General features: G+C 45.1%; 1 protein-coding gene across 1 annotated transcript; it reads right to left on the bottom strand.

Moving 5' to 3' along the window:
* On the bottom strand, window positions 1–25,237 carry LOC131397226 (sialic acid-binding Ig-like lectin 8). Its single transcript, XM_058529998.1, has 7 exons — window positions 24,752–25,237; window positions 24,267–24,545; window positions 23,989–24,036; window positions 22,857–23,126; window positions 22,120–22,216; window positions 21,686–21,782; window positions 1–609 (listed from the first exon to the last, which is right to left on the bottom strand). The coding sequence occupies exons 1-7, from the start codon at window positions 25,194–25,196 to the stop codon at window positions 421–423; spliced, it is 1,425 nt and encodes a 474-aa protein (XP_058385981.1). The 5' UTR covers window positions 25,197–25,237; the 3' UTR covers window positions 1–420.
* Window positions 25,238–26,142: the final 905 nt, after the last annotated feature.

Below are 26,142 nucleotides of genomic sequence, written 5' to 3'. Positions count from 1 at the left end.
GGATCTCGGTGTGCAAGGTCTGAGGTCTGAAGCTGGTCACCTCCAGAGTCAGGAGAAATTCGCAGCAGGACCTTACTGTCCAAAGCACGGTGACCCAGCATGTGTTCAGAACACACTTTGTGGCAGGTGCTCTGATAGGATTTTACTCCCAAAATTCTCATTGTGAACTTGCAGGTAGGGCTTCCCACCCCTGTTTCACAGAGTAGGAAATTGAGGCACAGAGATGTAGGAGTCAGTCTGTCACTTACTTTGTAAAGAGGTAGTGTAGATACACACTCGAACTCTTTGGTACCAAAGTCTGTGTTCTTTACACTATTACAGGGATTTTTAACTCTACGTCAGGGGCAATCAGGCCCTGACTTTGTCTTTGCTGCACAGGGGCTGTGATCTCTCAAGCCAGGGTCGAGTCTCTGCAGTTTCTCACTTGTGGATCTTGATCTCTGAGTTCTCACTAGCAGCGGCCTCCTGTTCCTGTGGATCCCGAGGCTTCATGCCATGAAAGCTGAGGGATGCATAATGGAGCTGTTCATCCTCCCCTGAGCAGGGGGAAGCCACACCTGGGGGAGGGTGGTCTGGGATGCTGCTCTCCTGGGATTCAATCAGGGGACCCTGAGCGGTGGGAGAGAGAAGGGAGTCAGAGGACAACAGTAAGGCCAGGATAAAACAGCAAGTGCCCAGGAGAGAAACCCATGTATTCCTTCATCCATTCATCCCATATATATTTTTCTTGACATCTCCTTCCTTTTTGCTTTCCTTGAATATTTAATATTTAAAGAACACGTTATTTGGTGCTTGCTAATCTCATGAACTTCCCACAACAACCCCATAAGGAAGATATTATCATTGTATTCATTTTATACATATGAAAACGGCAATGATCAAAGTAAGCAGCATGCTCAAAGTCCCTGAGGAAGGGACCAGCCTGGTAGCATCGTGGTTAAATCCGTGCACTCTGCTTGGCAGCCCTGGGTTCGCAGTTTTAGATCCACGGCACGGACCTACACACTGCTTATCAAGCCATGCTGTGTCTGGCGTCCCACATATAAAGTAGAGGAAGGTGGGCACAGACGTTAGCCCAGGCCCTATCTTCTTCAGCAAAAAGAGGAGACTTGACATCAGATGTTAGCTCAGGGCTAATCTTTCTCAGGAAAAAAACACCCCTGATGAAACCAGGATCCAATCTAGTTCTTTCTGACCATGAAACCTGAGGACCCCTGTGTGTGAGGCCCTGAGCTGGGTGCTGGATGTTCTGTGGTGGACACAGCAGACACAGACCCTGACTTCTTACAGCTTACTCTTTAATTGAAGGAGGCAGTAAAATATGAGTTAAGCAATTAAATATCTAATAGTGAATTATTACATGTTGGACAGGAACTGGGTAAGCGAGAGATTATTATGGGGCCTTGATTCAGGCATGGCACCTGACCTTGGGAAGCTCGAAGTTTGGTGAGAGGACCAGTCAGTCGAAGAAATTATGCCTGTGGTAGGTAGAACCACAGCCCCCAAAGGTGGCTGTCCAAGGCGATGTCCAAGCCCTAATCCCTAGGAACCTGTGAATGTGTTAGATTACATAAGGAAAACGGACTTTGCAGAAGGAATTAAGTGAAGGATATTGAGATGGGGACATTCTCCTGGATTATTTGAGAGGGCCTAATGTATTCAAAAGAGTCTTTACATGTGAAAGGAGGCAGAGAGATATTTGAAGATACTGTTCTTCTGGCCTTGAAGATGGAGGAAGGGGCCAGAACTAAGGAAAGCCGGCGCCCTCTAGAGGCTAGAAAAGGCAAGAAAATGCATTTTCCCCTGGAGCTTCCAGAGGAGACTCAGCCCTGCCTGCCAGCGCCATCCTTTTAGCCCAGTGAAACCCATTTTGGACTTGTGACCTCCAGAACCGTAAGATAATAAATTTTTATTGTTGGAAGCCGCTGAATGTGGTGATTCATCACAGCAGCAACAAGAAAGTAACACAGACTCATGGAGGAGAGTGACAGGTGCTGCCTGAGTAGCATCCTCCTTTCTGCTCCTCTTGACAAGAGAACACTTCACCAGAATTGTTAATATTTTTGCCCATCCCATTCTCTTCAATAGTCAAATTAAGATTCACACACACACACACACACACACACACACACACACACTTCCCAATACTGCTGTTATCAAGCAGACCAGTGACCTCTGCTGGTGAAATCCAAATAGCTATCTTTCAGTGCTCACCTCTCTGGACTTTGCAGCAGCAGGTGACTCGACTGCACACCTGCCCCAAAGGAAAGCCCCTTTGGACTTAATTACAAGATATTACGCTTTCTGGGTCCATTGACCTCGCTTCAAGCCCCCTTGCTGGATGCTCCCCACCTCCCTGCCCCTAAATATCAGAGCAGCCCCGGTCTCTTTCCTCCTTCAACTTTGTTTCGTGACCTCATCCACTACATTGGCTTCATCTCGTCTAAAGGCTGAGGACTCTCAAATCCGTACCTCCAGCTCCTTCTCCTCTCTCGAAAGACTTTGGTCCAAAGGTACACTTGAAATGCCCATTCCTGGTCAAAACAAACAGAAAACTCAACATATTCAGATGAACTTCTCCTTTTCTCCCCCAAATCTCTTCCTCCAATCATCTCCACCTCAGTGATTGGTGCCTCCATTTTTCCGGCTGCTCAGTGCAGAAATCTAGGAGTCATCCCTGACCCCTTTCTGTCACTCATACCGCACTCCCAATCCATTAGCAACTCTCAGTAGCCTTTGCTTCAGAATTCACCCAGAATCATATCAGGCCCCACCCTCATGCCATCCTGGCTCCAGCCACCATCATCTCCTGCCTGGAATGTCTCACCAGCCCCCCTTCTAACATCCCTGACACACACAGTCTCTCTGTGCACAGCAGCCAGTGGGATCCTGTGAAAATGAAAGTGGGATGAGGTTCCTCTTCTGCCCAAAAGTCTCCAGATGCCCACAGTGTCGTGTGTGTGCAGACGTGATGTACACACACGCTGACTTGCCCAAACTCATTTCCTGCTTGTTGGCCCTGCCTCCCTCTGTCTGATCACATGGACTCCCTTGCTGCTCCTTCATTCGCTGGTCAACCTCCTGTGTCGGATTGTTTTCACCTGCTGTTCCCTCTGCCTGCAGGGCTCTTGGATCACACAGTCAAATTGAAAACTCTTGATCCTCCTTCATGCCTTTGCTCAAACATCACTAACAAAACCACAAGCCAACCTACGGAATGGGAGAGTATCTGCAAATCATGCAACAGATAAGGGGTTAACATCCAGAATATATAAAGAACTCCCACAAATCAACAACAACCACAAAAATAAACCTCTTAACAAATGAGCACAGAACTGGGATTAGATATTTCCCCAAATAACATATACAAATGGCCAATAAGCATATGGGAAGATGCTTAATGTCACTAATTATCAGAGAAGTGCAAATCAGAACTACAAGGAGATATTGCCTCACACCCATCAGAATGACCACCAAAAAAAAAAAAAAAAAAAAACTCGTGTTGGTGAGGATGCAGAGAAATTTGAACCCTTGTGCACTGTTCCTGGGAATGCAAAATCATGAAGCCATTCCAGAAGACAGTACGGAGGTTTCTCAAAATATTAAAAATGGAATTGCCATATGATCCAGCAATACCACTTAGGAGTATTTATCCAAATGAACTCAAAGCAGAATCTCCAAGTGATATTTGCACACTCATGTTCCCTGCAGCATTATTCACAGTAGCCAAGAAATGGAAGCAACTCAAATATCCAGTGACAGGTGAATGGACAAAGAAAATGTGGTGTATGCATAGATTGGGATATTATTCAGCCTTTACAATGAAGGAAATCCTGTCACACACTACAACATAGATGAACCTTGAGGACAGTATGCTAAGTGAAATAAACCAGTCACAAAAAGACAAATACTGTATGATTCCACTAATATGGGGTGTCTAGTGTCGTCAAACCCATGGAGACAGAAAGTAGAATGGCGTTTGCAGGGGCTGGGGTGGCAGGGGAAGTGGGTAGTCAATGGGTACAGAGTTTCAGTTTTGCAAGATGGAAATATTCTAGAGATCTGTTGCACAACTGTGCACTTAAGAATCATTATGATGGTAAATTTGTTATGAAAATTTTCACTACAAGAAATAAATAAATCCCAAGAGCACTCCACAAGTCATCTCCCCAACTCTCCCTCTTCTCTGTACCCTGCATTTTCCCCAAAGCACACGTCTACCTTGCACATTCTATTCACTTATTTGTTGTTTGATTGTTTTTTTTTTATTAGTTTGATTATCACTCTCTGTCTAGAAAACAACTGCACTGAGCCAAGATTATAGACATTTTTCATGATGGATCTCTGCCACCTACAGTGCTCATCACTCATTAGGTGCTCAATAACATTTCCTGGAGGAATTAATGAATGAAAAGATGCATGTTATCCTGCTGTCAAAACCTTCCAAAGGTGTCACATTCTGAATGCAATAAATAAGTGAAAAGTGTGACATGTCCATCAGTGCATGGAGGATGAACAGGAAGGAATGAGTGGAAATGGGGAGTGAAGAGCGTTAGAGGAGGAACAGCCCATGCAGAGACCCAGAGGCACAGGTAACCTTGTTCTGACTGATGACGATGAAAAGTCCAGGTTGGATGGGATATGAGTGGGAGGAGGGGGGAGTGGAGGAAGTGGACTGGAGAGTGGGGCTGCGGTCAGGGTGAGGCCAGTGAGGCATTTGCCCAAAATGCAAATGTAAAAGGGGAGATGAAAACCCCTGTAATTGAGATAAATAATATTCCCGTGCAAGATTTTTTAAATCAATTAAATGCAAAAAAAAAAAAAAAAAAAAACACTATGGAGAAAGGAAAATCAAAAATTTAAATAACCCAGGATTAGTAAGAATGCCTTTCTGAACCTACTGGAGCCTGAGACAGAGGAAATATGTGTCCCTTTCTATATATATTTTTAATGATTTCAGTGGTCAATTTTTTCCAGAACATTAAACTAATCGAAACGTTATTGAAAACCTGAAATGCACAGTGTATTTGAACATTAAGTTTAAAGGTTTTATGGCTACCCAAACCAGAATTTGTTATAATTTTGGTTTCCTGGCCTTACTGGAAACAAATGCAGAGAGAATATTTTCAAAATTTATTTCTCTGAGTTTTCAGCTGAGAGTAATGCCATGTGTGACAATTTCTCTTGACCAAGATATGATCTTAAATTATTACTAACTAACTTCAGTCTACTGACCCTACCATTGTTCAGATTTTTTATATTTTGCTCCTCATGGAATTTTTTCATTAATTTTGATTTTTTATAAACAGTGCATTGAAGTATTATCTCGATTGATGAGATTTTTGGCACCTTTCTAAGTTTTGCACTTGAAGCGAGTGCCTCACTCTCTTCACCCTAACCCTGGCCCTTCTGAAGACATTGATGCTAAGAGGCCAGAATATGCAGGGCTGCAGGCTGAGGAGTTGGAGCTTTATTCTCTAGGTCAGGGGTCACCAAACTACAGCCCATGAGTCAAATCCGGCCCCATACCTGTATTTCTAAATAAAGTTTTACTGGAACACAGCCACGCTCATTCATTTACATATGGTCTGAGATGCCTTCCTGCTGCTATAGCAAAGTTTTGTGGCTGCAACACAGACTGTATGGCCCACAAAGCCAAAAACATTTACTCTCTGGATCTTGAAAGAAAAACTCTGCCGGCCTCTGCTCTAGGTGTTGGGGGCAAACAGATGTTCAAATACAGAGGAATTGGACAATGATGACTTTTAAATGACCACTCTGTGTAGAGCAAGGGAGATGAGGGGCAGGGAGATGAGGGGCAGGGAGATGAGGGGTCCAGAAAAGAGATCCTGAAGCCTCAGCAATGACAGGGGTCAAAATGGAGGGAGGGAGACTCCCAGTGAGCCCCAGCCTCACTGGAATGCTATCTAATTCCTTGATTTTCTCTATAGTTTTATCATTCAAGCATGCTGCCATTAATACCATGGCTTTGCACACGCTGTTCTTAAGACTTTGTATACATAGAAAAAATTGCAGTTTGTTTTCTTCTATTCAACTTCATGAATCTGCCCATCCCATATTATCCCCTTCCCAGAACTACCACTGAAAACCAAGAGTACAGTCAGTGCTGTGATCATGGAGAAGGAAGGTGCAGGGTTTCAGCCTGCATAGGCGCTCCCACACCATCAAAATTTCCTGCCTTTTCAGCTGGAATCTCAGCCTGCAGCCCCATCCCCCTGCCGGGCCCCCATGTCCTGGCCACTCACTCTCTCCCTGCTGAGACAGTTGCAGCATCTGTGGTCAGAAAGACTTGCCCATGTTCTGCCTGTTTCCCATGGTCCCCAATTTGCAAAGAAAAGCAGAAGGGGAAGGAGAGACATGAGGAAGCCACAGAGAATCTGTGTGCAAAAGAGGAACTATGACCGACGGGCCATCAGAGCTGGAGGACCTTCTAGTCCCAGTTCTTCAGTTTGCAGAATAAGGCAAGGAGGTCCAGAGTGGGCAAATGAATCGGCTGAATCACACAGCTGCCATGTATTATGTGCCATTGATTATACGTGAACCCACTTCAACAATTTTTGTGTGACCAGGTTTCATTGGGCTGGAAGACAGGAAGCTTATCTTAATCAGAAAGGGAAGAATTGTCAACTCATCCCAGGAAGTGAGGGAGGAAATTTCATTCATTTGATCATTCATTCATCAAACATCGATGTGCACTGTGCCTTCAGTTTTCCAGTAAAGGCGTGAAATGACAGACCTAGCCCTTGCCTTTGAGGAGAACAACAAGTGGTTGGGATAGACAGGTAAAATGACACTTCCTGTGCCACAGGATAGATGGCTCCGATGAGTGAAGCCCACCTGGTGTGGGAGGGGCTCATGCTCTTCTGGACTGGAAGGTGAGTCTCAGGGAGGACTGGGCCAAGTAGACATGGTAAAAGCTCTCAGGCAGTCAGGAGGGATGTGAATTTCACATGTGACCCTAGTACCCTGGGAATTCTTTGACTTTCAGGTATTATGTTCTCAATCTCACTCACTCCCCCCCTGTGCTGGAGATCCTCTGCCAGCTACCAACTTCTGTGCTCTGTTTGTGATCAACCCCACCTCTGCCTCAGTAGGGGTCAGGCCACCACCGACAGGGGGTGCCCACTATGTCTGTCGAGGACTTCCCTGGCTCCTGGGGATCCCTGGGAAAAGACCAACGTGCTGTCTGTGGTGCTGAATCAGAGCTAAGTGCTGACTTTGGAGATGTCTGCAGCTCTGTAGGGGTGCCTGATAACATAGCACAGGGACCTTATGTTTGGAGTCAGGAGGGTCAAGGTATCAGATGTGCTGGGAAGGGCTCAGGTCTACCTGGCAGGAGGGGCTGAGGGAAAGGGAAGATCTGTACTTCCCCTCCTTGCCCTGTCCACCCTCAGGAATGTACTGTGAACAATGCCAGGCTACTGTCACTGGTCCCAGTGCAGGGAAGGTGAAGGCTCTATGCTGACACTTACATCTCTGTTCCCATTTCATTTCCCAGCATCCCTGATAGAGACGGGTAATCCCTTCATCAGACAGAGGAGGGAGCTGACACTCAAATGGGTGAATAGCCATACGAACTAATCTCCAAAGACGACCCCACACAATCCCGCCCTCCTTTATACAAACACAGTGCTCCTCTCCTTACAAGACGCAGTTTATTATTATTATCTTCTCCTCTGGAACCCACATTGGGTCCGTGACTGCATGACCAATGAAATATGGATGATAAGATGTTCTGAGATTCATACAGCTGAGACATTAAGAAGGCCTGACAGCTTCCACTCCTGCCCCGTGGATCTCTGGGCATCTCTGTAAGCAATCCAGGGGACTCTGATGGAAAGAGAGGCTACATAGAGGAACTCTGAGGGGTCAGACGTCCAGTCCCAGTCACTGCCACCATCCCAACAGGACTGCCTGAAAGAGCCCAAAGCAAAACTAGGAATGAAACTACCCAGCCAGGCTCTGGCCAATTTATAGCTCTATGAAATAGAATAAAATGATTGTTTGGACCACTGAGATTTAGAGTGGTTTGATCTTCAGAAAAAGATGAATGAGACAGTAACCACAAAATTCATAGCTAATAAGGAAAGAGTAAACCTGACATATTTTTCGTCATACTGTATTTAAAAGATGACTTTAAGAGGGTGAACAGAAGCCTTCTGTGAAGATACCTGTGGAGGCTTTGCCAGGCTGGACTACATTTCCCAGAATCCTCTTCCTTATTTGTTTTCAGGTTAAAGTTGCCCCACAGAGAGGGCAGAAGTTGAAGTCGCAGCCACCATGCTCTGAGCATTAGTGGAGGGGCAGGTGCTTTTGCAGCTGTCACGCATCATCCATGATCTGTTGGCTTATCTTGCTGGCGAGAAACAGCAGCTGCTCAACTGCTAGGAGGCAAGGAAGGTGGTGGGGGAAGCCATTGACTGCACTTCAGGGGACAAGCACGATCAAGCCTCAGTACATGGATTGGTGATCCGGGTGGACATAGGTGGCCCTGAGAGTTGTTTACAGTGGCGTGCAAAATACAAGACAAGAGCATACTAAGACATTATCCCAGGTCTCTTTGACCTGATAACTAGGGCCATTTGCCTATTCATAGGAACACCATCTTCCTCCGAACAAAGTGCAGGAAACAGCACATCTCAGTACTCAGTTCCCAATGCCCAGCTGTGTGTGTGTCTGTCTGTCTGCCTGCCTGTGTGCATATCCTGAGTATTGGGCTCCCAGGCCAGTGTGATGGTCAATTTTGTGTGTCAACTTGACTGGGACATGGGATGCGCAAATTAAGTGTTATTTGCGGGTGTGTCTGTGACGCTGCTTCCAGATAAAATTGGCATTAAATTGGTGAACTCAGTAAATAGATTGCTCTCCTCAATGCAGGTGACATCATCAAATCCATTGAGGGCCCGTAGAGATCAAAAGTGATGCAGGTCAGATTTCCAGGGTAACTGGATTCCAGCATCCCTGGGACATGGATCTCAAGTATTTGGTTCAAGGCTAGGGAAGATAAAAGGGCTGACCTTGGTTTGGGGAGGGAACTCCCTCTGCTGGAGCCTCCCAGGGTCCTTGAAGGCTTCCAATGACCTTGGATGAGAAGAAAAGTCTCCTTTTCTGGAACTTACCGTGCCTGTCACATTCAGGAATAGCTATTATTTGGAACTGTATTTCAGGTAATAACCTCTCTTCCCTTGAAAGAAGTGAGCCGTCTTGTCCCCAGTATGCACATCTCTGATGCTCAGGGAGCATTTGTAGGTCTGAAGATCACCAAGAAGGTGAGGTGGAATCATTCCTGAGTCTTCTCCTGCACTTCTTGGTTGGGGTCATTTGTAGCCACTGGGGCATCCTTTCGAGGAGTGGGGTCCCATCTGGGCACCAGTAGCCATGAGCTGGGTCAGAATCCATCCAGTAGAATTTTGGGTAGGAAATGGTGCAGGTCACAAGGACACACAATCTCTCCTGCACTGTCACCAGCTCCTGCATCTCAAGGTCATATTTTGCACCTGAGCCAAAGCTGCTGGAGAGAAGGAGACTCAGACTCCACCCTCATTTCCCACCCTGGACCCCTCTGGCTCCTGGTCCACTCACCTTCCTACAGCATGGACTGTAGCAGCACTACCAGCAGTAGAAGCATCTATTGAACCACAAATGCCAGGTAGTTCCCTGGGACAGTCTGGTCACCAGAGTCCCTTACTATGGGAAGAACAGTTTGGGAAAAACAAGAGTAAACCACAACAGGTAGCAAGTGAACATAAACAGGATAGTAATCGTGCACATAAGTGCAACTTCAGACCCACAGCTGCTAGAGATGAGGAGGTTCTTGGAGATCAGCCATCACCACTTCCCTATTCTGTAGAGCTCAATATAGGTCTAGAGAAAGCAAAAGTCACACTGGCTGATGCGACTTTCATACTCAGAAGGTTTTACGAAAAATTGGAATTATTTCTGCTTTGCACATTCAGAACTTTCTAGTGATTTTTTTCCCTGGAAAATGTTTCCCAGTGAATCAATTCCTCTATGGATCCAAGGCTATTTGGGTTTTTCATTTCTTCTTGAGACAGATTCCATAAGTTATATTTTGTTTATTATTTTATATATCATCTGATCTTTAAATGGATTAGCATATATTTGCCTGAAGTATCTCTTATTTTGTTCTTAAATCAAATTATTGAAGCAAAACATACATAGAGAAAACAGTTCAGATTATAGAGATACACTTGATCAGTTTTCAAAATGATGACCTTCCTGGAACAACCACCTTGATCGAGAAACCCCACCAAAACCCATTCCTAGTTACTCCTCCCACATCCCCCCAAAAAAGTAACCAATGTAATGACTTCTATCATCATGGATTAGCTTTATCTGTTTTTGATTTTTCAGTAATTGAGATCTTCCATTATGTGTTCTTTTGTGTCTGGCTTCCTGTGCTCAACAGTTTTGTTGTGAGAGTTACTCACATGTCAGCAGTTAATTCATTCTCACTCTTAAAGGAATTCCATGGTGTGCATATACCACACTCCATATAACCCATCTACTTTTGATGGATGTTTGGGTTATTTCTAGACTGGATCTATTCTGAAGAGTGCTGCTATCATCATGTCTTTTGGTATAAATATGCAATTTTGTTGGGTATATTTTTAGAGTGGCATTTCTCAGTAATGGGGTACTTGCATATTCAGTTTCAGTAGGTACTGCCAAACAGTTTTCCAAAGCAATTATAAAATTTACATTCCAATCGTGAGCATATGAGAGTTCCAGCGGTTTCAATTCTAGACTATATTTGGTATTTCCTTGTTCTTTTTTTTTGTTTTGCTTTGTTTTCATTTTAACCATGTTAAAGACAAGTGGAATTTCCTTGTGGGTTTAATTTGCATTTCATTGATGACTAATAAGATTGGGAAACGTCTCATATGTTTATGGGGAATTTGAACATCTTCCTCTGTGAAGGGTTTAAGATGTTTTCTAACTTTTCTCTTTGGTTTTTGATCTTTTTCTTATCAACTTTTGAAAGATACTTAAATACTCTGCATAAAAGTTATTTCTTGGATATTTTTATTGCAAATATCTTCTTCATGGCATCTTTAGAAATAGAATTTCTTAATTCTAATGTAGTTAAGTTTATCAATCTTTTCTTTCATTATTAATAAATACATGCCCTATTTCAGTAATCTTTGCATATCCCCAAGAATTCATAGGTGATTTTCTAATAAAATGCCGGAAGTTTTACTATTTATATTTAGATAGCTCAACAGTTAGTAGTGATTTCCATGTATTGTGTAATGTAGGTGTTACCATTCATTTTTTCCCATATGCATATCCAATGGATCCAGCACTGTTTCTGAAAGGGACATCATTTCCCCTAATTATATTACCTAAGTTAGCTCTTGTCATAAATCAAGTAATTTTATATGTGTAGGTTTGATTCTGAATATTCTATTCTGTTCTATTGGTCTATCCTAGTAATAGGCCCACATGACCTTAATTAATGTACGGTTATAACGGGTCTTGATGTCTTGTAGTATGAATATACTACAACTTTTCACTTTTTCATGATTTTTTTGCCTCTTCTATGTCCTTTCCAACGAATTAAGAATTTCTAGATAATGATTGGCACCACTTTCAATCTATTGGGCAAGAACATGGAAGGAGACCCTCTCTGAGAAACAAGGTCAAAGGGATACCAAAGCTAAATGTGTGGAAATAAAACATTAAAAATTCTTTCCAAAACCCAAATATAATACTAAGTAATGATAGAGGAATTTGAAGCTCTGGTGACTGAAGGTAACTACAAAAACCACAAAACCAAAATCCAGCTCAATTATGACTGATTTGATTCAGAATTCAACATCAATATCCCAACTGAAGAAGTGACATGTCCGTTTCCAGGTATAAACACTGCTCATCTCAGTCTCTACTCTTCTCAACATGATGTCCAAAATTCAATAAAAAGTTATTAAGTGGACAAAAGTATAAATAGCAACCGCCTACCAAGAGGAAAAGCAATCAACAGAAGCCAGCTCAGATACGACCAGATGTTGCAACTATCAGATGGGAACATTTAACATAAGGATAATTAAGTCAAAAGCTGTAGTGAAAAGGTGGGGGAAATGCACGATCATATGGAGAATTTCAAAAGCAAAATGAAAATTGTAAGAAAGAGATAAATGGAAACGGAGGAAATTTTTTAAATATGATAAAAGAAGCAAAGAATGCCTTTGATGGACTCAATAGACTTGACACAACAAAGGAAAGAATCAGTAAATTTTCAGATTGATCGATAGAAATTACCCAAACTGAAACAAAATGTTTCAGTAAGGGAACTGGGAAAACATCAAATTTTTATTTAACTATTTTTTCAAAAGTACCAAAGAGAGTAAAACAATAAACCCATCACCTAGACTTAACAATTATTCACATTTTTCTTCAGATTATATGAGTGACTATTGTGTCTTATTAAGTTCTTCTGTATTGTAAACACCTGAAAGGAATCTTCTTCTGTACCTGCATTATAATTGCTTCCAGACTGGGTTCTTTGGCTTGCACAGCCTTTTTTGTTTCTGCCCCGTTTCTGGTGTAGTATGTTTACATAGTGTTCATGTGATTAATTTTCATATTCTGATGCTTAACACAAACAGTTTGGCCAAACATTGCATCTGCCCCCTCCACTCTGAGCTAGTGTTTGGGGAGTGGGTGTTGCTTTCAATCAACTTCATGACACCTAAGCATCTGGGGTTGACGGAAGCCAAGGGGGGAGAAAGAGGGTAAAACGAAAATTGGATTCAGCACAGACCCCTTGGGGTGCAGGACTTGACTCTATTTTATGACACTCCAACCTTCACTAGGGAACTCTCCATCAGTCCAGGGGTGTAACGCACATTGGGGTTTCTCTTTGAACTCCAACTCAGAACAGTGTGATGGAAGATGGAAAGCTCTGGCCGCCCTCAGATGCACCCCCAATGATATGAATGGTTTCTTCTTTGGAAGTCTTTTCGTTTTTTTATTCAGGTCTGATCACTCATATGAATGAGCATATGTGCCTATTGGAAGATCTCGTGAAAATTCTCAGAGTTCTCTCAGCCCAACTTTGCCCCTTATATTCCTGCCTCTGGGGAATAGGTAATTATAGAGGGTCAGGAATTTTTCAGTGCCACACTACAAACTTCTGACTCTTTCCGTTTGACCCCTTTAAGAAGTATGTGATGTGATTTTTTTATTCATTACGTGGTTTGGATGTTGCTGGTGACATTTTAGCTCCTTTGATTGAGATGTCGTGTGTTCATTTAATACATGACAGGACTTGTCACAAGTAGCATCAGGCTAAGTTGCCAGCAGAAACTTGCATTTTCAAGGAGTAAGGAACCAGCACACAATGAACACACACCTGTACCAGGACCTGCATACAGTGCTTTACATGTATCACAACATTCTTGTGAGATGGGGCTTATTATTTCCCCTCTTTGCAGAGCAGGACACTGAGTAACCGAGAAGTAGAGTGACTAAATTTCCAATGTCACCCCCTTAGTAAGCAGAGAAGCCAGGATTGAATCCAAATTTTTCATATTGTAAAGCTCGTATTTATTCCCTATGACGAAGAATTCCCATTAAATTACTAACACTCCATTGACTAGAGACACATTTACTCCATAAGAATGAGTGTTTGAAGTCTCCCTTTTGCAGAGAAACTCTGGGATCCAGGACCTATCTGTCCTCTACCCTCTGAATACTTGGGTCTAATGCTCCCATCTCTTGGCCCGAAAGCCTTCATTTTGTGATATGTGAGGGAATATTAGTGGAGCTCTTGAGTTCTTTGTGGTCAGAAGGGTTTATGGGCAGAACCTGACTGTGGGGAAATGACGAAAACCCATAAATGACCTCATCCTTCACATTATGTGAATTTGGGAATACAGCTGTGTACTCCCAATTGGTACCAGAGAAAAAGGATTCTTTCTTACCTGTACTATGTTCTTGAAAGACAATGGTGTCCACGGTAATGGAGAATCTTGGACAGAAATGTAGTAGTTCCCCTTTCACTGGTGAAGGGTGGAATGAGTGTTGATCCTCCCCTCCTTTTTCAGCCACAAAAACAGCAATTAAGCTGGGTTCTGGAATCCGTCTTATCCTTCTCCTCAGTCAGGTCCCCAGAAACCAGGCAGTGAGTATCCCAATCCCTGAACTCTCCTTGGACTCCTTATTGCATTCAGAGTTCTGGGAGTCCTGGCCCCACACTCATAGTAGACATTGAGTTGGATGGTTTTCTATCATCAAACGAACTCCAGAAAACATGATGCACCAGAGTGGTTGATGGCAAATTTCCAAGATTGTGGGGTGATGACCTAAAAATGAGGTGTGCGTCCAAATCCTTTATTTGCTGTGACATAGTGAACTCTCCTCTCCTTCCAGCCTAGTCTTGAACTAATTGGTCTGGGATGTAATGAATGTGGCTCAGCACACAAGCGGCTGTCTGTCCTCCTAAGAGAGATTGTAGACCTGGTGGTCTCCCAATAGTGGAATGATGCTGTCCGTGGTGCTGAAATAGGACCAGTTTCTGTGCTCAAAAATCAACCAGCCTGAAGGAGTCTAACTCCTCAAGAGTGGGGTCCAAGTCTCAAACCTAAAGGTAGCCATATAACCTGGAGTGGTGAGAATAATTGCCCTGACTAAGAGAAAAGGACTTGGGAACTGGAACTCTCTCTTCAGGGGGTTGGGGTTCTCTTATGTGCTCTCTGCTTCCTAGTTCATCCTTGGAGACTCTTGTGTATGTCTGAATGTCCCTAATTGCCTAAGGGAACTAAGAACAGTTAGCCTGTATGAAAGACAATTGGGCTTAAGATTGAAGATACCAGTGGAGACCTGAAGAGAGAAAGATTCCAGGAAAGTATTGGGCCTTATTTGCAGAGGTTGAGAAATGGAGTGACAGGAACTCTTGGGCGAGGGGCCATCTGTTTCAAAAATAATTGTTATAATAGTGAGAAGTATTCATAATCCTTATTTACTGACTATTATATTACAGGAAAATTTTTTAAATGTTTTCTCATAAGACCTTGCCAGTTATAATTTATACCTACTACACGAAATATTTAGATCTAGATCTTGGAGAAAGCAGTTGGCTTTCACTCATCCTTGATTCATGATTGAACATCTACTCTGTCAAGCACCATCCCACACATGAGGTTTCCTGGTGCCTGCAGTGCAGTCTATAAGGTAGTCAACACCAGATCCCGCTTCCCAGAGCCAACTACACTTGATGACCATCTTTGTATACTTCCTTCCTTATTTTCTGGACATTTGTTTACTGTCTCACTTTCATGCTATTGGAGGGCAGATGTTAAGTCGTTCTGTTTTGTTTTTCTGTGTAATTAATTAGTCTTCTATATTTCCTTCTCGTTGTTTTGTGTGTGTGTCAGAAAGTATATGCTTTATTTAGGTTCTCTGCTTTAATTGTCTTTGCCTCCTTTGGACTATCAGTCTGACTCAGAGGTTTCTCTGGGATGTATCTTATGTATAGAATTTTCTGAACTGCTGTGGAAACTAGAACAGATACAATCATTTTCCTGATGGGTTTACCATGTAGTGGAATGTGGAGCATTGAGGTGCTATTATAGACAACATGAGGACAGTTAGGAAAGTGCTGGGGTTAGAACAAAGACCTGTGCTGGGGAAAGAGATTTTCCAAGTACACCATTTTTTTACATTGCTAAAATTTTTATCGGGAGCTTACCATGTATCAAGTATTGTTCTTGGTGAACAAAATAGACAAAAATGTCTTCACCCAGTATCGCAGATCAGGTGTAGACTTGCACTTGGGAGAGGGCATTGAGGAAACATTGTACAGGCAGGACCTCAGAGTTGGGCACAGACAGATAAAGAAGAGAGGGCAATGCTGAGAGATCTGTTTCTCCTTCCTCTAGGACAAAGCTGGGGATGGCGGGAGGAAGAAACAAGGGAAAAAAAGAAGGAGAAAAGGAGCGAGCGAGGGAAGGAGGAAGAGAGAGAGACCCTTTTTCAAATCTATGGAAGTGTTGACAGCCAGGATAACAGCTCTGGGTTGTCACTTCTCTTAGGAACAGATTGACTGTTCGAATGCTCACAAAGCAGTTAGGGCAGTGCCTGAACACAGGCAAATACCCAGAGAACACTGATTAATACTCGATTTTGGATTCTGGGTCATCAACTTGGATTAAATCTGGTCTCCCCACTTGCTGGCCTGTGTGGCTTTCAGCAGCTCACACCAGCCTCCTCTGTAGCACAGGGACAGTGTTGACCCTCTCCGTGTCACTGTGAGTATTGAATGAGACAGAACACTTGAGGAATTGGTTCACAATAGATGCTGAGCAAATGTGTTAGTTCTCTAGTGCTGCTGTGACTACTTACCACAAACTGGGTGACTTAAAAAAGCAGAAATGTATTGTCTGACAGTGGTGGAGGCTGAAAGACCACAATCAAGGTTTCAGCAGGGACACATTCCCTCACAAGGCTCTAGGGTAAAACCCTTACTTCCCTCTTCCTGCTGCCGGTGGTTGCTGGCAATCTTTAGCCTTCTTTGCTTTGGATCATCATAACTCTAATCACTGCCTCTGTTGTCACATGAGCTTCTTTCTTACATGTGTCTGTGTCCAAATTTCCCCCTTTGTATAAGGACACCAGTCACTGGATTTAGGGTCTGGCAATCCAATCTGACCTCATATTAACTTGATTACGTCTCAAAATAAAATCACACCCACAGTTACCAAGGGTGTGAACTTGAATATATCTTTTTGGGGGGGGACACAATACAACCCACAACAGATGGCAAACAATGTCAGGACTATTGGACCCCCTGAGCTTCCCACTGTCCATCTCCAGTCCCTACCTTCCCCTTGAGCACCAGACCACCCATCTTTCCAGCTGCCTGCTGGACGCTGGTCTCCATGGGGAGTCCTAGAGACCCTCGAGCTCCCAACATGTGCCTCTGACCTCATTGTCTCCATCTCGGGCCCGCCCCCCAACACTTGAGAGAAAGGAAAACACACCTGGACACAGTCTTGTGCAAATACATTCACAGAAGCTTTATACAAAATTGTCAAAAAATGGAAGCAAACCATATGTGCATCAATAGAAAAAGGGGTAAACAAAGTGTAATATACTGGAATCTTACTCAGCAATAAAGGAACAAAATACTCATACTCACAACTGCATGGAAGAATCTCAAAAACACCAATACTGAATGAAAAAAAACACATGAGTACAAACTGCATGATTCAAATTATATAAACCAAATGTGTCATTTATAAGGTTCATTTTTTCCAAACCTTAATCCACTTGTTCTACCATTTTGTTAAGTCCTTCCTTTCCTAAATGAATAGACTGGGTGTAGTTCAGTGAATTCTGTATAGTGTGTGGGTCCGTTTATGGACTCTGTTCTGTCTACACCACACTCTCTTGATGACTCTAGCTTTATGTCTGTTGACTGGGATTACTTGAAATCAATATGGAGAAAATGGACGTCTTAAAAATATTGTGTCTTCCCATCCATGAACATGGTATATTTCTTCATTCTTGTGGATCTTCTTTAATTTCTGTCAGCAATATTCTGTATTTTTCAGTATGGAGGTATTGCCTGTTTCAATTTTAAAAATGTTCTAGAAAAAGTGAGGATGAGGCTGGGAAGTGTGTTTCTCTCTTTTCCAGGGAAGTCTGGGAAGGGGTGGAGGTAGAAGAAAGGAGAAAAAGAAAAAAATGGAAGGAATAAATGGGGGAGGGAGGAAGAAATACAAGTGAGAGAGTGAAAGAGAGAGAGAGAGACTCTTTCCTGTCCAAATCTGTGAAAATATGGATGGCCAGGCTAGCAGCTCTGGTCATCACTGCTCTTAGGAACTGCTTGACTGTCTGAATGTTCACAAAGCAGTCCGGAGAGTGCCTGGACACAAGGCAAACCCACAGGACCCTCTGATTAAGACCCCCTTATGCCACTGGGGTCATCTACCTGGATTCAACCTGATCCCTCCACTTACTGGCCTGTGTGGATTGGGCAGGAGCCCGAGCCTCCCCTGTGACATGGGGACAGGGCTGACACTCTCACAGTCATTGTCAGGATTGAATGAAACAGGACAGGTGAGGAATTGATGTACAGTAGGTTCCGAACAATGAATCAGTTCCCTAGGGCTGCTGTGACAAATTACCACAAACTGGGTGGCTTAAAACAGTGAAATTTATTCTTGCACAGTTATGGAAACTAGAAGAGAAAAATCAAGGTTTCAGCAGGGTCACCCTCCCTCAGAAGGCTCTAGGAATCCTTCCTTGCCTCATTCTCCTTCTGGTGGTTGCCAGCATCATAACTCCAATCTCTGCCTCCACTGTTACGTGGCCTTCTTCCCTGCTTGTGTCATGTCCAAATTTCCCTCTTTGTATAAGGACACCGTCATTGAACTTAGAGCCCTCCAATGCAGTCTGACATCACATTAACTCAGTAATGTTTTTGAAGACTTACCTCTAAATAAAACCATATTCCCAGGACCAGCGTAGATAACTTGAATATACCTTTTTGGGAAACACAATTCAACCCAAAACAGCAGGCATTCATTATCAGGATTATGGGACCCTCTGATGTTCCCACTGCCCATCTCCAGTCCCTACCTTCCTCCTGAGCTCCGGACCATCCATCTCTCTAGCTGTCCACTGGAGGCTGGTCTCCGTGGGGAGGCCCAGAGACCCTCGAGCTCCCAACATGTGACTCCTACCTCATCGTCTCCATCTCAATCCTGACCCCCAACACTTGAGAGAAATGAAAACACACCTGGACACAGTCTTGTACAAATATGTTCACTACAGCTTTATTCATAAGCACTAAATACTGGAAAGAAGCCCAATGTGCATCAACAGAAAAATGGGTAAAACAAGGTGTGATACACTGGAATCCTACTCAGCAATAAAGGAACAAAATACTGATGCTCACACAACATGGATGAATCTCAAAAAACACAATACTGAGTGAAAAAACCAAAAGAGTACACACTGCGTGATTCCAATTACATAAACTAATGATAAAATTTATGAGGTTCATGTTTTATAACCTTGATCCACTTGTTCTACAACATTTGTCAAGAAGACCTTCCTTTCCTAATTGAATAGACTGAGTGCTGTTCAGTGGACTGTGTACAACACGTGGGTCTATTTAGGGGCTCTGTTCTGTCCACACCACACTCTCGTGATTACTCTACTTTATAGTAGAGTCTGTTTTTCTGCCATGGTGTTCTTCTTTTTCAAGATTATTTTGTTATTCTAGGTCATTTACATTTCCAAATAAATTTTTTTTGTCAATTTATATATATATATATATATAATTATATATACTTATGTGTTAAACTTATATATGTATACTTATACGTCCATATATATACGTCTGTTGACTGGGATTACTTTAAATCAATATGAAGAAAACTGACATCTTAACAATATTGTGTCTTCCAATCCAAGAACATGGTGTATTGCCATGAAACAAGGAACGCAGGCGCCCTCTAGAGGCGGGAAAAGGCAAGAAAATGCATTTCCCCCTGGAGCCTCCAGAAGGAACGTAGCCCTGCCTGCCAATGCCTTCGTTTTAGCCCAGTGAAACCCGTTTTGGACTTGTGACCTCCAGAACTGTAAGATAATAAATTTATGTTGCTGGAAGCCACTGAATTTGTGGTGATTCATCACAGCAGCAACAAGAATGTAACACAGACTCACACAGAACGAGTGACAGGCGCTGCCTGAGGAGCATCCTTCTTTGCTGCTCCTCTTGGCAACAGAACTGTTCACCAGAATTGTTAATGTTTGTGCTCCTCCTACTCTCTCCTGATTGTTCAAATTAAGATTCTTACACACACAACCACTTCCCGACACTGCTGTTATCAAGCACACCAGTGACCTCTGCTGGTGAATCCAAATGGTCACATTTCAGTCCTCACCTCTCTGGACTTTGCAGCAGCAGGTCATCCAGGAGCATGGAGTCCCTAGATGAAAGCCCTTCTTTCCTTAACTACAAGATATCACACTTTCCCAGGTCCACGCACCTCACTGGCAGCCCCGTTGCTGGCTGCTCTCCAACCAAACGGAGAGCGAAGAACATTAGAGGAGAGAGGACCAGCACATTCACAGAGGCCAAGTAACCGTGTTCTGGTTGATGACGATGAAAAGTCCAAGGCGGATGGAGTAGAGCGGGAGGTGGGGCAGTGGAGGAAGTGGACTGCACAATGGAGCTGGGATCAGGGGGAGACAAGCGAGGCACTCGCCAAAATGCAAAATTAAAAGAGTAGCCAAAAACCTCAGTAATTCAGATAAAAAATGTTTGAATGCGAGGCTTGTAAATCAAAAAGAATGCAAAAACAACAAAAAAAACCTTGGAGAATAAAAATCAAAAATGTAAATAACCCAGGATTAGTAAGAGTGCCCTTCATAACCAATTGGAGTCTGAGGCAGAAGAAAAAATACGTGCCCCGTGTATATGTTTTTATGTAATTTTAATGTTCATTTTTTCTATAACATTGAAATATTATTAAACACTTGAAAAGTGCTGTCTATTAAAACGTTATTAAGTCTAAAGGTTTTATGTGTACTCAAATCAGAATTTATTATAATTTTGCTTTCCTGGCTTTACTGGAAACAAACGCAGAGACAATATTTTCAAAATATCCTTCTCTGCTTCTCTCCTTTTCAACTGAGAATACTGCCATGTGTGACAATTTCTCTTGATCACCCTATGATCTTAGGTAATTACTAACTTCAGTCGACTGATTCTGCCATTATTTAGATTTTTGATATTTTGCTCATCATTAATTTTGTTTTTTAAAAATAGTGTATTAGGATATTATTTATCTCGGTTACTGAGATTTCTTGCATCCCCTTAAGATCTGCATCTGAGGTGAGTGCCTCACTCTCCTCACCCTAACCCTGGCCCTTCTGGAGAGGTAGGTGCTGAGAGACCGGAATGTGCAGGGCTGCAGGCTGAGGAGTGTGAGCTTCATTCTCTAGGTCAGAGGGCGGCAAACTACAGCCCATGAGTCAAGTCTGGCCCCATACTTGTGTTCGTAAATAAAGCTTTATTGGAACACAGCCACGCTCATTCATTTACATATGGTCTGAGGCTGAATTCATGCTGCAGTAGCAGAGTTGAGTGGCCGCAACAGACACTCTATCAGCCCACAAAGCCAAAAGTATTTACTATCTGTCCCTTGAAAGAAAAACTTTGCTGGCCTCTGTTCTAGATGATGGGGGCAAACAGATGTTCAAAAGCAGAGGAATTGGACAATGATGGCTTTTAGATGATCGCTGTGTGTGAGGGATGGGAGGCGAGAGGCAGAGAGATGAGGGGTCCAGGAAAGAGATCTTGAAGCCTCAGCAATGACGGAGGTCAAGTTGGAGAGAGGGAGACTGATGCTACCTGTTCTTAACTGGAAAAATGAAGAAGACATGGTGAATTTTTGGCTGTAGCAGAAGAAAGGGGTAGAGAGAAAGTGACTCCTCTGTGCATGGACCGAAGAAAAGAAGTGGGGGCTGTCGTGTTGTCAGCAAGTTGAGGTATCCAGCGTGGGGGGAGGAGTCGGAGGAGATGAGGAGAGCAGCATCGGCCACGCTGGGTGGGTCCATCCAGGGGGCCATTCTAGAGGAGATGTCCAGGCAGGATGCTGGACTGAGAGATGTCCAGGTCACTCACCTGGGAGAATGAGCTCATGAGAGCATCTGCACGCTCCATCCCCATGTCCTCCACGCTCCCTGCTGGCCTTGCTGCTTTTCTCCTGCAGGACCTCACTCTGTGTGAAAAGACCAGAGAGACTTTCAGTTGGAACAGCTCAGGGTGCAGTGGGGAGACTGACTCCACCTCTGTTCTCTCTTGAGGGGCTGGAGGGGTGACTGAGGTGGGAGAGGGGTGATCCCGTCGCAGAGACCCAAGGTTGAGAGCACACGATCCCACCTCCTGGACAGTGGGGCCAGGGATTAGTGACAGACTCCCCCGGGTGCCGGGACCTCCTTCCTGCCCTTGATTCCGGCTCTGGACCCACCCAGTCCCCCAGCTCTGGCTTCAGGGATCCGTGGCTGCCTGTCCTTCCCACCCCAGTGCTCTCCCTCCCTCCCCAGGTCCCTGCTCACATGATGATGATGACGCAGAAGGACAGGAAGAGCAGGCCTGTAGCACCAGCTCCCCCCACGGCCCCCAGCACCACTCCTGATAAAGGCCACGCTTTTCCTGCAGAGGATTGGATTATTGGTGATCCCCTCTGAGAACTCGGTCTCTTCTCCTCCCACTCCCTGTAGGACCCCGCACATCTGTGTTCAGGCCACTTTGCCAGATACAGAAACAGGGACAGTGGTTGGGGCAGGGGTTTGGGTTAGGATGAGGAGAGTGAGGCATATAAGAGCTGGGTTGCAGCCTGTCTTCATTTAAAATGTTGACATTTTGTTCATTGTGGCATTTATTTTGAATTCACTTTTAAATAAAAAAATATTGCATCATAATATTTTTTATTGCTATGATGTTTTTTTCTTCTCTTTAAATTTTGGACCCATGGTAAGTGCTTCACTCGCCTGACTCTCACCCCAGTCCCGCAAAGCTGGGACCTTGTGTCCCCAGACACACCTGTCCAGGCCCCAGCCCCTCTCCTCCAAGACCCACCTCCTTCCCTGGCTCCCCCTCCAGCCTTCGCCCCACCCAACAACCCTGGCCTGGCAGGGAGACGACAGTGACACTCTGAGTCCCAGGGAATTTCCAGGCCTCGCAACCCAGCACAGACCAGAGCTGAGCTCCCCTCTGAAGCTCAGGGGGCTGCTGGGTGGACTGTGGGGTGGGGTGGGTGCTGTCCTCCTCCTCCAGCCCCTCCCCCTTCCACCAGTGCACTCACTCTGCAGAGAGAGGCTCAAGGAGACATGCAGGGAGCCCCGAGGGTGCTGAGCTCGGCAGGCGAATTCGCCTTCATGACTTGAGTTCACATGGGGCAGCTCCAGGACCCCAGGGTTTGAGGGTTGTGAGGGGCTCAGGGTCTGGCTTCCACGGGCCCAGCTCAGCCTGGCTGGGGGGTTGCTGTCAACAACACAGACCAGGCGCAAGGACTGGCCCTCCAGGACTGCAAGAGATGAGCCATTCTTCAGGATTGTGGGTGCTGGAGAAGAAGAGACAGAAGGTCAGAGTGAAAAAGAGATCCAAAGAGGAAGGATGCAGAAGGAGGCTGGATGAGGACAGACACAGAGATATAAGCTGAAGAGCAGGAAAATGCTCACTTTCACCCCTCCCTTGTGGGACTGTAAACTTGTCCATCTTCCCTGCAGAACAACTTGGCCACATCTCTCAAAATTGTGAAGAACATTTGAAACAGCTATATTTTGCTTTTCATAACTTTTCCCACAGACTTGCACACACACTTGTGAAAGGAGACACAAGATTGTTCATTGTAGTTTTTCTGTTAATAGAATAAAATGTATGCCATGATTTTCCATTAACAGAAGATGCATATAAATCAGAATCCAGCCGGCCCATGGAATACTGACAGTCACGGAGAAGAATGGGGAGAGTCTGTACTACTGATGTCACAGGACCCCTAAGACCCTTTAGGTGAAGAAACCAAGGCTCAGAGCAGCCTATGGGCACCGGTCACTCCCAGGAGGGCACTGGGCATCTGAGGACAGACTCTGCTGTGAATTTTGAGTTTTTGAGCATGTGAATATGTTACCTGTTTGAAAGTACTTAAATAAGCAACCGGAAGGTAAAATTAAAAGATACAGCTGGGAGAGTCATCAAGAGACAAATGATAAGGGGCCTTGAAACGTCAGCTCTGCTGTAGGAATGTTGCCCTGTTCTCCTTGTGGAGCTGAGGGGGATCGAGAAGTCTGAGGAGAGTGAGGGGTCAATGGGGGCCATGGGGGCTGAGGATGTGAGGGGCCACTGGGATCACCCACAAGGGGTGCTCTGGTCACCACGTTGAGTTCAGCGTGAGGCAGGGACCCTGGGATGGGGCTCCTTCCTACCTGTGCTGTTTCCTTGGAAGACAGTTACAGTCAAGTTCTGTGGAGAATCTGGGACAGAAAGACATGGTGGACCCGCGTGAGTGGTGAGGGCTGTGTGGACATCGGGCCTTGTCCCCAGGAGCTGCTTAAATGGGGGAAGGGTGGAGGCAGGCATCCTCAGGACCCCCTCCCATTCTGGATTCTGGGACGCAACACCCAGTGTCTAAGGCCCTCACATCTCTATTCCCATTGCCCTGAGGACCCTGTCACGGACTGGGGCATCCTGGCGCAGCACTCACAGGACACGTTGAGGTGGATGGTACTCGTCCTGGTCACTCCAGCCCTAGGCAAGGTCACCTGACAGGTGAGGCTGGTGCCATGGTCCTGGGGCCGTGGGGTGAGGGTGAGCACCGAGGAGAGGTGGGTCCTGGGCCCCAGGGAGGTGAGGGCAGCAGTTGTCCAGGAGAAGATGGGGGGTGTGCCTCGCTCACAGCCCCACGGCACAGAGCACGTCAGGTTCCTGGGGTGGCCAGACTCCAGGGTCCCCGAGATGAGAATATCAGGTGTCTGGGTGAGGGCTGGTGGGAGAGAAAGAGACATGAGAATCAGTAGGGAGGGTCTGAGGTGCAGCCATGAGAGTAGACTCAGTCTTCAGTCTAGCTCCTGCCTCTAAACTCTGACATGCTGTACCCCCAACCCCTTCCAGGAGCAGAGTCTTATCCCAGTCGTGTCGTGGGACTCCCATGTCCTTCTCCTGTGGTCTCTCCTGGAGCCCCCTCCTTACCCATAACTTGCACAGAGACATGGTTGTCTTTGTAATTATATTTTGGTCTTCGACTCTCCACCCAAAAAAAGTATGTTCCGTTGTCACTCCTCCTGGCGTCTCTGATGTCCAGGGAGCAGTTGAAGGTCCGGGAGTCCCAAAGGAGGTGGAATCGGCCCTGGGTCTCCTCCTGTGCTTTACGATCTGGGTTGTTTGTGGCCACTAGAACGTCTTTGTCTCTGTTGGCCCCTCCGCGGAACCAGTAGCCGTGAGCTGGGGTAGAATTAGTCCTGCCATCCCGGGGGTAGGAGACAGTGCAGGGGACCCTCACACACAGACCCTCCTGCACCGTCACTGACTTTTGCACTTCCAGCTTGTAACTCTTGTCATTTTTCCTGGACTCCCTCTGGCCAACGGCGCCACCCCTCCAGCAGAGCATGGCCAGCAGCAGCAGCAGCAGCAGCATGTCTGGGGTTGGCAGTTTCAGGTTCCTCCAAGGAAAGTCTGTTTCTCAGCATTCTCTATCGGGAACTAAAAGTTGCAGATTTAAAGGACGCTCTTACAAGAAGATGAGGGTGAGGTCAGAACAGTGACCCGACTCAGAGGAGGAACTTCACACCCACACAGAGCTGGGGCTGGGGCAGCACATGGAGTCAACCATCCACCACCCCTCCAAGTCCACTCCTGGGGACCCTGGGCCAGAGAGGGTGAGATCCCCACCCACATTCACACCTCATGCAGGGTGTGAGTCTCATCTCTGGCCTTTCAGTTGATGTCTTTCTCCTCAGGAGTACATTTTCTGTAAAGTAAAATTGTGTCTCTTCTAATCAGATCTCCTATTTCAAGCCTATAGATATTTCTGGAGTTCAATCCAGTCAGGTGTGCAACTCAGGGACAAAGGAAATGAAGGTAGCCAATAGTCATCCCTCCCTCAGCATCCACGTGATGGGCATCTTCTCTTGCTCATGTGGTCACACACTAACCCTGGCTGCTGCCCTGAGAGTCACTGTCCATTGGGGAGACAGTCGAATTCCTGGCACCAGAACCTCCCTGTGATGGGAAGACATGGAGACACGTGTAGAAGACACAGAGTGAGTAACGTTAGCCTGGGGGTCATCAACTTTCCGGGATGGTGAGGATTTCCTGAGGGAAGAGACACACACCTGAATTCACAGAAGGTTATTTTTAACTGTGTGGTGGGGGCGGGGAGGAAGTGGTGGGATCCTGGAAGGTGATGCCTCCTCAGACCCATGTCGATTTTCTTGAAATATTTTTGGGCAAAACATAAGACATACAGAGAAGTGTCCCCAAAAGAACAGTTCAGTGATTCATCAAAAATGAATCCCTTTCAAGAAATATAATGTTGGGAGCACCCAGGACCTCCACCTTGGTCCCGTCTGTATCCCTACACC

Source organism: Diceros bicornis, chromosome 34 (genome assembly GCF_020826845.1).
Source record: "Diceros bicornis minor isolate mBicDic1 chromosome 34, mDicBic1.mat.cur, whole genome shotgun sequence".
Lineage (NCBI taxonomy): Eukaryota > Metazoa > Chordata > Mammalia > Perissodactyla > Rhinocerotidae > Diceros > Diceros bicornis.
This window is presented reverse-complemented; position numbering and strand designations above follow the sequence as displayed.

Bases quoted from the DNA above. Each gene is read 5' to 3' on its own strand.
- LOC131397226 (XM_058529998.1), bottom strand. From the start codon at position 25,196: ATGCTGCTGCTGCTGCTGCTGCTGGCCATGCTCTGCTGGAGGGGTGGC. The intron at 23,127-23,988 runs GTAGGAAGGAGC...CTTCTTCTCCAG, and splicing joins CTTCCAAGGAAACAGCACAG to CACCCACAATCCTGAAGAAT. The intron at 22,217-22,856 runs GTGGAAGGGGGA...AATCCTCTGCAG, and splicing joins TCTGCAGAGTGAGTGCACTG to GAAAAGCGTGGCCTTTATCA.